The following is a 13,428-nucleotide window of genomic DNA, read 5'->3' on the forward strand; positions in this document are numbered from 1 at the left end:
AAAGAAAGAAAGAAAGAAAGAAAGAAAGAAAGAAAGAAAGAAAGAAAGGAAGAAAGGAAGGAAGAAAGGAAGGAAGAAAGAAAGAAGGAAAGAAACACACACCAGGCCATGACTAAAAGTTTGGAATGTTTAGCCCTACCCTCTGTTTTCTGGAGAGGGAAGAGGAGCTAGAAATGAAGTTAATAATCATGCCTCTGTGATGAAACTTCCATAAAAACCCCAATGGTATGGGGCTCAGAGAACTTCCAGGTTGGTGAACACATCTATAGGCCAGATGGGTGGTATACCCCAACTCCATGGTGACAGAAGCTCCTGCACTCAAGACCCTTCTAGATCTTGTCCTATGTATCTCTTCATCTGGCTGTTCATGTTCATTTATACCCTTTATCATATTCTTTATTATGTAGTAAATTCATAAAGTATTTCTGGGTTCCATAAGCCGTTCTAGCAAATCCAAGGACGAGGTCATGGGAATTTCTGATTTGTAGCCAAGTGGACAAATTGTGGGTAAATTGCGGACCTGCTACCTGCGATTGGTATTTAAAATGGGGGTGGACAGTTTTATGGGATTGAGCCCTTAATCTGTGGGGTTTGCACAAACTCTGGTTAGTGTTGGAATTGAATTGAATTGTAAGACACCCAGCTGATATTGAAGAATTGGTTGGTGTGGGAAAAACCACACCCCACATCTGGTGTCAGAAGAATTGTATGTGAGAGTAAAAGCAATAGGGAGCTTTTCCTACAGCACTATTATTACCTCCATTTGAAATAGAGCCAAAAAAATTAAAAATGCTGCTCAGAGAGATCTGCCACTTGTCCCCAGCCCTGGGACCACTAATACAAAATGTGATCCAAGTGAAAAAGCTTGAACCCCTTCTTTGAACCCCTTCTTCTCCCCTACCCTCCCCTCTCCCTTTTCATCCTCCTGCCCTTTGCCCAGTAATCACGACATTTTTGTCATGTGTCTCCTAAAATCCTCAGATATCTACCTGCTTTTCCCTATTATTATCACCATGGAATTGATCCTTTTTCATTGCCTTCTTGAATATGAACCTGCCAACTAGCTAGTGTGCTAGCCCCATACAGTGCCTCATGTTCCTCTCTGGCTCCATGATAAAACTATGAAAATGCAAATCTAATGATTTTTGCTCCTTTGCTTAAAGTTCTTTCATGATGCTCCACTGTCTTCACCACAGAGTCCAAGCTCCTTTAAATGGCAATCTAGGTCCTTCGTGGAGTGGTCCCTGCTCTCATTTCTCCTTATACCCCAGCCCTTCAGTGTGAGTATATGTATGAGCATATGTACATACATGTGCACGTGTACATGTGTGCACACACACACACACACAAACATGCACTCACACATACACAAAGGTTTTTTTTTTAACCAGAATACCCACAGGTGATCTCTCAATGAACAACCCACTTCCATGGCTCTCTATGCTGCTATGTTCTTTGTACCATCTAAAAACCTCTTCATCTGGTTCCATAGTATTTGTCAAGATTTTACTCCAACAGAAAATGTAACTTGCCATGAATTACCTAGACTGGAAGACACGTTCTCTTCTCTTTTCCCATTGAATTTAGTGCATTTCTCTATAACTAAAGGACTTATCACATTGCTATAATTAATTTCTCCATAAAGTCTCATTCTGTTTCTCCCCCACTAGTCTCTAGGTTCCTCAAAGCCATATGCTAAGTCCTCATTATTTTTGTATCCTCAGTAATTGTGACTGATTCTAGTGTACAGTAATTGTTCAATAAACATTTGAAGAATGGACTAATGGAAAAATGGACAGATGAATGAATGAGATACACCTAATTACACAATTAGGTGTAATTTGGGGGCCAAGCAGACCTTGAATTTGGAAGCCAGCTCTTCCATATGACTTTGGATAAGTCACTTAATCCTTTTAAATCCTCTAATATATAAAATCCGTAAACTTGGGGAAATAGTACTACCTAACTCATAGGGAAATAACAAAGATTAAGTAATACATATAAAGCACATTAACACAATCATGGCAATGTAGAAAGTGTTAAGTGCTAAGTGTTTTTATTTTTTATTTTTTATTTTTTTTTAAAGATTTTATTTATTTATTTTACTTGAGAGAGAGAGAGAGAGAAACAGCATGAGAGCGGAGAGGGTCAGAGGGAGAAGCAGGCTCCCTGCCGAGCCGGGAGCCCGATGTGGGACTCGATCCCAGGACTCCGGGATCATGACCTGAGCTGAAGGCAGTCGCTTAACCAATTGAGCCACCCAGGCACCCCGCTAAGTGTTTTTATTAATAGGAATAACTTAGCTCCAGTGACAAATACATTACACACATACAGACTGAACAAAAACTACTAGAGAGAGGAGGCCTCTGGAAGAAGAGGAACCCAAAATTTTCTTTGGAAAGAGAAAGGAAGACAAGTTGGAGAATAGATGAAATCTAGAAAAGTCTTCTGAGGCTTTGCAGTTAATCACCTGATATCACCACTTGAAGCCATTTTTAAGCAGTCCATTGGAAATGAGAATGGGTTGAGGCATTGCTTTTATTGTCTAAATAGTCAAGGTTATCCTTTGGTGGCAAACCGAGTCAAAAGGAATATTCTGAATTTTATCAAAAATAATACTTCTTTCTCTAAAGAGTACTGGGATTAAGCATTCCAGAGTACTTGATCTTGACCAAATAAAGATATGCCACATTTTATTCCTACATTTTCACAATATTTTTATACATATTATGGTGAAATTTCCAGAGCCATTGGATCATGTTTTGCTGGCATAATTGCTAAAATGGTTACAAGTCATTTGTGAGTAAAATTATGCCAAATGTCTTAACTATTTTATGTCTCCAAGCTGCAAGGATAAGAATATTTATAGTTACTTTCTAGTTTAAATACATTATAAACCTAAATGCTTCAAAGTTAGTAACAGTGACACCAGCTAAGACATGAGCAACAAAACAAGTTTCATTATCTCCATCTCTTTCCTCTAACCTATGAATCAACAACATTATTTTGTATTAAGTATACATTCATTTTCTTCTTTTCATTCACCTGTCTGTTTTTGACAATGGTCACACCTATTCATGCTCCAAGAATTTTCATGAGGCAACGTCTTCACATACATACTGAGAATGGATGTGCCTAGCTTTGGCAATGGATCAAATGCAAGATCACAAATGCAAGAATGTGATGAATGAACATTACTATATTTTAGAACAATGTTTCCCAGCAGGGAACATTTTTTAAAAAATGGCTTTCCATTAAAACACACACACGCACACACACACATACACACACACATTTCAAGAACTGGTCAGTTTTCTTCTTCATGAATATTTTTCCCCTAAATAAAATATACCCTTTTCCTGTTTCATTATCTGTTAGATGTCTTTTGATAACCAGATGCTTAAGATTATAGGGACAATATGCTGACTAGAGATCCTACCCCCAATCCAATAACCATTGTCCACTCTCCAGCTTATATTAACCAGGGTAGAGTGAGTCTGACTTAAAGAAGGTCGACTATACTATGCTCTGTAAACATCACCCTGTGACACTATATAATATAGGGCAAACAAGTTGTTTCCTAAACCATATTTTAACTCTTAAAACATCTCTCACTAACAGAGTCTATATTCATGAGTCAGTAAAACAAGCAGAAAAGTGAGGGAGAATAATCTCCATATAATAGGTTTATTACATTGTGACTGAGAGCAACAAATACTAAAGGTCTGATGAAATTTTCAGCTTTCCAGAAATTTTGCATGTCATGAAATGACAAATTCTTTGACTTATAGTTATCCTCAGTAATGAATAAATGATAGTATATTTGAGAGTGAATACAAATGAGAGACTAAATGAGAATACTGAAAACCATGAGTAATCCCAAAATAGTTTAAAATAGGTCTAGACATACACAAATCCCTGCCCCCTTATATTTATTGACTGGCTCTTACTACAACTGTCTCTTCGTATACCCCAGGATCCTTTACATGGGCATTATTTACATGTCCAGAGTTTTTGCTCCTATGTTCTTCCCTGGACCAATTTAACACTCCTTAGGCACAGCATAAAAGGAATTCTATTACCCTTTCTCTGTTCTATCAGCACCTCCTAAAATTCTACTCCCAAACTAGACATTACATGGGCAATGGGAGAATGCAAATGCTTAATATTCTATAACCTAAATAAGCCAATTGTATTTAATCCAGAATTTTTATATAAATATTATTCAGACCCAGAAGGCTTTAATTAGCATGATTTCATTGGATGGTTCGGAAAACTGAACTCATAATGATATTAAGTGATCACCAAAGCAGTGACTCACATCAGCGTCTAGCAATAATCTAGAAATATTAAATAAATAGTTCTTCCCCAAATATTATTAAGGGCAGAGTGATAAAGGTATCCTGATATAAGAATTATCCTCCTCCAAGATCAATGAACAATCTATTTCCCTAACGGGTTTGGAAACATGCAAATCTAGTTAAAGCTATATGCAATTTTAAATGAATAATAACACTTGCAGCTAGATATGAAGTATTGCTATGTGTCAAGCTCAGTTCTAAATATTTTTTTGTTTATTAATTTATTTAATCTTCATAACACCACTGAGTGGTAGGTCTTATTATCATTCCCCTTTTATAGAGGTGGAAACTGAGGCACAGAGGGTTAGGTGACCTAAGTCACAAAGCACAGCTGGTGAGGCAGTCTGCACTCTTACTCACCCCAACACAGTGTATGTGGCATCAATGGATGACTTTTATTCTTTTAGTCCACAGATGTCCCCCAAAAAACAAAACAAACAAAAAAAACTACCCTAAGGATTAGACACTGACAAAGGATTGTCACATGGTATCTCTGTTAAATATCAGAATGGTATCATAACATCACTGTGGGAAAAGTAACCTAAGAGCAAGAAGGATATGTGTAAGAATATACAGCTGAGGAAACCTAGGGAAATAGCAGGAAACAGATTACCAATAGGTAATCTGAGAAGCAACTGTGATTCCCCTCTTCAAGCAAAGGTATCAGGTGGATAAAAAGCCTAAGAGGCAGAAGAGCAGGCATCACTGGCCTCTGCAAACAGCAGCTGGGGGCAAAAGTACTGACAGACATGTGTCAATCCCTTCAGGCTCCTCCATGCTCCCAGTCATGAAAAGTAATGTATGCATGGAATGATGTCCAGGCCTTGTATGTCCCTCAGGAGGGTCCCCATGAGTGGACTAGAAGATTATTGCTAGAGATTAAATCTGGATTAATATCAAAGACAATAAGCAGATAATTCAGATTCTGTATTATTGTTATCAGAGGTAAGTCAATATTATCAAAGCTAAGTATTAGGGAAAAATTATTCTAGAAAGTGAAGTTCAGTGGATACTTGAATAAATTGCCAAGTCAATCAAAGAATGAGTCAATTAGCATAGTGATTGGTTTTGATGAAATGTGTAAAAACCAAGCTCTAATTCTTAAGTTGGTGATCTTCCTTTTCTCTATCAGATACCAGTTTGTTCCTTCTTCAGCTTGTTGTAGACTTAGAGTAAGACATTCATGAAGTAGAGGGTACTCCAAGCTTCTACAGGAGGGATTGAGATACAGGCATCCATCAGCTTTTTGGGAAAAGGATGCCTAATAAAAAACATGCTACTTCCTTATTCTCTGGGAAGATGAAGGCATATTCCTTCAACCAATAAGTACACTTGTGGCCTCTAAAAGAAGAGAAGGTCTGCCCTGTATAAGAAAGGGTCAGGAGATTTCACTTCCCATAATTATCAAGACAGTAAAGAATATACAGAAATTACTAAAATCATATCTAACAGGTGGTTATCTGAAAACCACTTATTACAATATGAATGAATCCTTGCATTCAAAGGATAGAAACCAGGAAACCAGATGAGGGATCACCCACATCAACATTCTGTTGATACAGAATCAAGCAAAAAGAGGCACGACCAGACACTGATGCAGGTAATTTACCGTTTGCACTCTACAAATATTCCTACTCAGAGCTGGGCTGTACTGCAGGCAAGGCTTTTTTCTCTGACCCAGCTGTGAGGAGCCTGAGACATTATAGTGCAGGAGATGCCGTCATTAAGTAGGTTAGGGTATTCTAGCTTTTTCAGAAATCCTTAGAAAGAAAATATTTTGTTTTTGTCCCCGCAAACCTCCCCCATCATTACACCGTCCCCTTCCCAATATCCAGTGAACTCCTAGTGCTTACTTGGGATACTTTCTAGATTGAATGAAGGGCAGAATCTCGGAGTCTTGATTAGATGACGGAAGTAGTAAATCTCGAAACCGTTCTGTCAAAAGAAAAACATCAAGTTGTGAAAAAATAAAAGTCATGAAAATAATTTCAAAATGCAATTATTACCTATTGTTTTAATTTGTCCATTAGTTTGGCTGCACATCCTTTATTAGAAATGTGCCCACCATTTTCTATAGTACTGACATATGTCAATTTCACTTTAATGACTATATCTTTTTATGATTAAGATATTCCAACAACTGCCAGTAGAAAAATAGAAAGTATTCATTAATATAGACTAGTAAAATCTTATAATTGAAAGATTAGAGGAAACACTCATGACCAATAAATATACCTAAGAGATATGCAATCTCATTAGTAACCTGGAAAGTGCTAATCAAAGCCACATCCCATTAGATAGCATTCATATATTATGTGGCATTTGATTGACAGAAATGAATCTCACAAGACCAAGTGTTAGAGAAGATGTGGATCAACATAAGCTCTCCTATAGTTCTGGTGAGAATGCAAGTTGGTACAATAGCTTTGGAAAACAATGTGCGATTATCTTCTAAGTTTCACCTCTGTGTACCCTATGAGCCAATATTTCCATTCCCAGGTATATACTCCATAGAAACTTTCACATAATGTCTTAGGCAGCAAGTAAAAGAATATTCATAGCAGCACTGTTCATTACAACATAAAGAGAAACCATTCAATTGCCCATCAACAGGAGAATGGACAATTTGCAGCACATATATACAATGGAATATTAATTGAAGTGAAACTGAATGAAATCAGTTACAAATAAAAACATAGTAAAATGGTGAGTGGAAAAAATACTAGTAGATTACATACAGAAAAATATCATTTGTTGAGTTAAAAAACAACTAAGCAGTGTATTGTTTAGAAATGTTATGTATAAAACAAAGCAATCCAATAAAAAAAAGAATAATATACATAAATCCAGGATAATGGTTATCTTTTAGAAGGGGTAAGAAGATGAAATAGGAGAAAAGCAAAAGGTAGGTCATTGTTAATACTTTACATCTATATGAAATATATGAAATTTAGATGTGTATATAAATATACCTATAGCATCGTAAAGGAATGAATGTGGGTCAGGGATTGTCCAATGATGACATTAGCCCATGAACCAAAACTTTGACTAATAAAATTCTGTGTTTATTAAGCTCATAATGAAGGAAGGAGGGAGGGGAAGAGAAAGAGAAGGATGAGAAAAGAAGGTAGGGAAGGAGAGAGGGGTGAGAGAAAGGAAAATGGGGGGGAAGGAAAAAGAGGAATGTGGAGGAAGGAAGAATCCTCAGTTCTACTTTAGAAATAGTTGTACTGCATAATTATCTGCATTGCATAGAGTAATCTATCACTCTGAGGCTGATCCCATGTTTCCAGAACTAGGTACTCATTACCTCTAGTCATCCCTATTGGGAAGGTTTCTTTGATCCCTCCTCTTTCTTTTATTCTTCCTCCAAAATCTGGAATAGATGGCCGTACTGTTTGTACTCCTAGTATAGTCCATGCTTACACTCTCACAGAATGTTTCAGACTACATTTTTATTGTTAGATACAATTGTCTATCCACCTCTCCTTCTCCTTCTAGTAGATGGGTATTGCATCACCTGGATATGGAACATTATCTGATACCTATTAAGATGCTAGATAAATATTAGTTGAAACAATATATCCATTTTTTCTGCATAAAGAAAGTTGCCAAGGTTAATCATAATGCCTTTCAGAAAAGCCCAACTGGTCATCTATCAACCATGAAAAGCAAGGGTACCGGAGCTCCAGCCTTGACAGGGTCACAGGGTCAGGCTGAGAGAGAGTGCAAAGCTGAAGCTCCAAGCTGCTATAAATCCATCACTAACCGAAGGTGCCCAATTTCCACAAAATACTGAAAATTTGCAGTTGATGACAATCACCACTTCCCAGTTACTGAATAGCCAGATGTTAAACACTGGTGAACACAGTGGTTACAAAGTATGCTGAGAAGCAGGATGGGGATTTATCTCCATATTTATTACAACACATTGAATCGGATGTTTAACTGACCTCTACTCTGTTGCTTCTCATCAGCACTCTGACGTTCTTACCGTACACTTGGGGAGGAACTGAGAAGATCCTGAGAGAGGTGGTTGTACTGTAGAGTCCACAGATCTAAGAAAGCACAATTTCTTTTTCTCCTTCAAGCACACTTTTTTTAGTTCATATTTTAAAAATTAAATTATATCGACCGATAATACTGCTACTTTTAATGAGCAGAGTTAATATTTCAGTGAAATGACTAGTAAATTCTTGCGATGGGACCCTTGTCTTTCAGTACACGTCCCAATTTATGCAGCATTTCATTAAATGAGTGATTTGCAGTGTTTCTCCTTTTCCCCTTTTCCCTACCATTTATCCCTTTCCTAAACAAATCTTGAAAAACAGAGCCAAAACCCAACCACAAACATAAACTTCACATCAAGTAAAGAAAGAACTGTTCAAACAGCTACATTGAATATGATTTATCCTTGGGTGCTAACAATATAAAGTTTTACTGAATGATTCTCAAACTGATTGCAAGGAAAAGAAAAATCAGAATGCTTAATGCAAACAACCATAACATAATACAGCTGGAGGTTTTTCTGTGTTTCTATAATCACAAAAAACATTTGACTGTAAATTTGGAAGACAATCTCTGGAGATAACATTATATTGATAGGATTTAAAACACATACACACCCACACACACAGAGCAAAAGTAGCATATAAGAAATTACTTGCAAATCCACCCAAACTATAAAATCTATAATGAATATTCTTACATTTGAAGCATCCTTTAATCTGATATTATAAATGCAAGCAACACCAAGCAAACATGAAGATCCTTCAGTAGCTACCATGAATGTAAAAAAAAAAGTTCATACATATACAAAGAAAATAGCTGCTTAAAATTATATCCTTTTAAAATGTTTATTTTTATTATATTCATAAATTCCTAAATATGAACAATTAACTTTATCCCATACAGGTATAATGATTGTTTACTTTTTATGAGAATAAAAATAAATGATAAAAAGTATCCTTAGGAAAAAAAAAAAGAAAAATACAGGTAAATGAAAAATTGTTTAGTCTCCCAGATTTCTGCCTATCAAATAATTAATTAGCATCCCATTGTTTATCTGATGCTGGGAAAAAAGACGAAAATAAACTGGTGTTTTCTCTGTTCAATAGCAGAATTTTTAAAATAATACTTCTCTTGCTGCAAATGTCACACCAGATGATCTGCTTTCTCAGGAGGCCCAAAGTCTATTTCTTAGGAAAATGGCAGTTATCCGAACACTAGATCTCAATCCTTTCACTGGGCTCTTAGAATAATTTCATTAAAGCCACTGAAAAGAACCAGAGGATTTTTGAAAGGTTATATTTTGATGAGTTGACTAATGATGAGATAATGTCTGAACATGATTGCCTACCAGTCGGGGATATATCTTAATTAAAATAAGCTTTTGTAGACTTTCACCTACTCTTCCGTTCTCCCATTCAATCAATGAAAAGATTGTGAGGCTATCAGACCTGGACGGCATACTACACATGATTACACTATTTTGGGCTCTCTGGACAATCAATTGTGAGACAATACACTTAATTATTCAAAATCAAAGATGAGAAAAATAAAATAATCTTTCCAATTCGAATTCAAACTTTTTTGTTTATTTATTGTGACTCAATTCTTTATCTTCCCCTTTGTGAAAAGTGGCCACGTTGTAATCCTCCTCCAAATGCAGAATGTGACAAATGCAATACAAATTTGCATAACAACGAAAGACAGTATGCAAATATGTTTCTGAGATGAGAAGACAATAAAATCTTCCTACCACTATAAAAAAAAAAAGAAGTTAAATAAGGGCAGAAAAGAAAATAAAAAGATGACGCCCTCCTTCTGTAGTCCAAAAGTCCTTTGCATCTGAAGATGTGATCATAGCCACTTAATGTGTGTCTTAAGTAAGAACCTGAGAAACAGCTGTTGTTTGCTGGAGGAACTCTGTGGAGATTTTACCAATTCTAAATCACTGTTTCTTTCCAAGTAATCCCCTTTCCTTACCTTTGCTTCTCCATAGTCTCCACTATGGAAATGAATGTTTTAACTACTTTAAGCATTACATTATCATGGGCAAGGAAAGAAAACCAAATAAAACATCTCTAAAGAGTGATAATGTTGCTCTAAAAAATCTGGTAAGAAGTTATTGGGATTTTTATTATTAGATACAAATTTTCTGCGCTTTTTTTAATGCTCATATTATGCTTGATTTGCCAGTTTTAATTTCTTTCTTCAGAAGCATTAAGACAAAATCCTTAAGGGGTATTAAACAGACTCATTAGAGACTTAAACTTAGTTTTAAAAATAACTAACATCATATAACAAAGTATTGGAAGTTATAAGATAAATGTTGTAAGGAAATAGACATCATCCCCATGCTCTTAGTCTTCAAGCAAAATCTGTAAATGATTACACTATAATATTTCTATTATTTTACAAGAAAAACTGAAGATTATCTCATAATACAGGCAGGGTTATAAGTGAGTATGCATGATACAGGGCATACCAAAGAATGAATCTCTCTTTACTATATAGTTTGCAGTACTTAGAGCAACAGGGTATAATAGAAAAGATACCAAATTGGTTGTCAGAAAGTCTGAGGTTCTCCACCTACTTCTTCCTCTGTTCTTAACTCCTTTGCTCAATTGACAAATGAGCTCAGTGATCTTTAAGCTACCTTTCAACTTTGAAACCCTTATATGCTTAAGGACAGGATAGGAATCTTGCCAAAGCCACTGAAGGGGAGGGTGGCTATATGTCTTGGTTTGCCTGGGACGGTGTTGGTTCACGCTTGCTAGCATTCTGCTTGATTTAGTATTCATCTCCGAATCTTATTTCTAAATTAAATGTTACTAATGAAATATGCTAGTAGGGCTGTGGTTGATACAGAGAAGTCTCCTCCCCACCCGACCCCCATATTCTGCTTCGGTGAAGTGCTTGTGGTCCAGTTGTGGAGTAGGGTCAGCAGGTAGCCTCCAGTGGTCACTTACATCAGGGTCCACCTCAGATGCAAGGGAAATAAATGACTTTCCCAGAACAGCTCATAGCCAGCGGCTGAAAAAGGCAGAGGTATTTTAGCTTTACAGAGGCCACACTGATGGGCAATATTTGCTCCAGAGCTTCCCGCCAGTTTGGCTAAGGCTTGTAGAGTCTGCACGGTGGTTCAATTGTTGAGGAAGCTCAACCCAATCCCAAATCCTTCCTTTTCCCTTCAGGAGTATTGATCCCTAATTAACATTTTAAATTCATAAATTACTTCTCACACTCAGTTTCTGGCAAACCCAGCCTGCAACACATGGGCTTGCTAGACCCACACTTTCCACTTACAGCTTCTGCCATGTTCTCCGCAACTACAGAGTAAGATGCATGTATGTGTGGTTAAGTCTGAATAAATAAATTTCATTTCCAGCCCTTTCCAGAAGTACTTATAACACCTTTGTTATAAGTACAGATGCCCATTGTTAAAATGAAGTGCTCTCAGACAGACATACACCTTGGGACAAGTAACACCACCGTTCAGTCTGGGCTGATGGTGGAAGAAATAAATAAATACCCTGCAGGCCCCGTGGTATACTAGCCAGTTGCCCTAGGCCCTGTGCTACAGTCCAAGAGATGCACACAGTCATCCAGGCTTCAGGGGATAGTGTCAGTGGGAAATGTAGGAAATTATAATTTAGACTGACATGAAAATTATATAGGAACGAGAATTAAATACTCCACCCTAAAGTGTACACAGCAGGCTGAACACTCTTAATTTGTCCTTTTTTATGAAATACAATAAGTCATTTCAACAGTAATAAGCTAAAATACATAATGATTAATAAAAAAGTAAATACTAAATTTATTTTACTTTTTCAAAAAAGTTGAACATGTACCTTGAACAAAATGTTTGTCAAGATTTGCCATCCACCCTGAAGCCATAATGATTTCCCTGAACACATGAAAACGCTCAAATCTGTTGATGATGAATCAGCATCTACTTCACAAGTTACTCATTATTTTATGAAAACTATGCACAATGATGATAATTTAACACATAAATACATAGAAGGTCCAGTAGGTGATCAAAGTCATAAAAAAAAATGAGCTTGACAGTAACTGGGATCCATCCAGGTAGCCCCGTCTGTGCATAATGTCAAGTTACAGATTGGCCATTCATCAAAAGAAAATAATAAAGCAATTCAAATTTCATATTACTGCTCAAAAACCAATCACTAATACATGGGAAGGTGGGGAAGAGTGAAGAGATAGTATGTTACAGGTGCCTACAGACATCTTACACTCTCTCTCATGCTCCTTCCATTGATGCATACCTCAACGTTCTCTACCATTCTCTACCACAAGGCAGCTTTTATATCCCAGAGGTCTCTGGCCTGTATGCTCAAGTTAGGAAAGATAGGCATGTTTTTCATTTCTCTTTTTCTTTCCTATTTTTCCTCTCTGTATTCAATTTCCCATTCTTTCACTTTAGTGAAATCTAGTGAAAATCACTCATTCCAAAGAAAATTCCTCTTTCTCACCTCTCTATTTAGTCATTCTCTACCCACCCCCCTTGACTCTACCTGTTGTCTATGATATATCAATAATCACTAAGGGCACAGAATTTAAAATTGGGAGTAAGGCTAATATTTTGAGTAGAAGGAACTTTTATCAATTAAAGCATACATTATTCATTTACTCACTCACTTAGCAAACTTTTATTAAGTACCTACTATTTGTCACACACTATGAATAAAAAAAGATTCTTATTCTCAAGGGCAGCCCTGTTTATCACAAGGAAATGCCAGGACAACAAAAGAATTGCAATTCCATTAGAGCTACTTGAAAAAGGATTTAGAATGTAATTACAAAATTACTGAAAAGGGAAAGAAGAGCTGTTCTCTTAGGGATTTAAAGAAACTGATGGTCTGTAAAAATTTGATGTTTTATTTTCCTCAAAAAAAAAAAAAGAAATATGCACACTAATCTTAGAAAAACAAATTACTTCGGGCGCCTGGGTGGCTCAGTTGGTTAAGCGACTGCCTTCGGCTCAGGTCATGATCCTGGAGTCCCGGGATCGAGTCCCGCATCGGGCTCCCTGCTC

General features: G+C 36.6%; 1 protein-coding gene across 2 annotated transcripts in view; it reads right to left on the bottom strand.

Annotated features, from left to right (window-relative positions):
- The window catches only part of NOX4 (NADPH oxidase 4), a 177,356-nt gene that overhangs the window by 41,247 nt on the left and 122,681 nt on the right, over positions 1-13,428 (bottom strand). For both annotated transcript variants that reach the window (XM_021679096.1, XM_021679095.1), the window contains exon 13: positions 6,215-6,296. In XM_021679096.1, the coding sequence (XP_021534771.1) occupies positions 6,215-6,296 (82 nt within the window). The remainder of the gene's footprint in view (positions 1-6,214; positions 6,297-13,428) is intronic.

This window comes from Neomonachus schauinslandi, chromosome 11, assembly GCF_002201575.2.
Source record: "Neomonachus schauinslandi chromosome 11, ASM220157v2, whole genome shotgun sequence".
Lineage (NCBI taxonomy): Eukaryota > Metazoa > Chordata > Mammalia > Carnivora > Phocidae > Neomonachus > Neomonachus schauinslandi.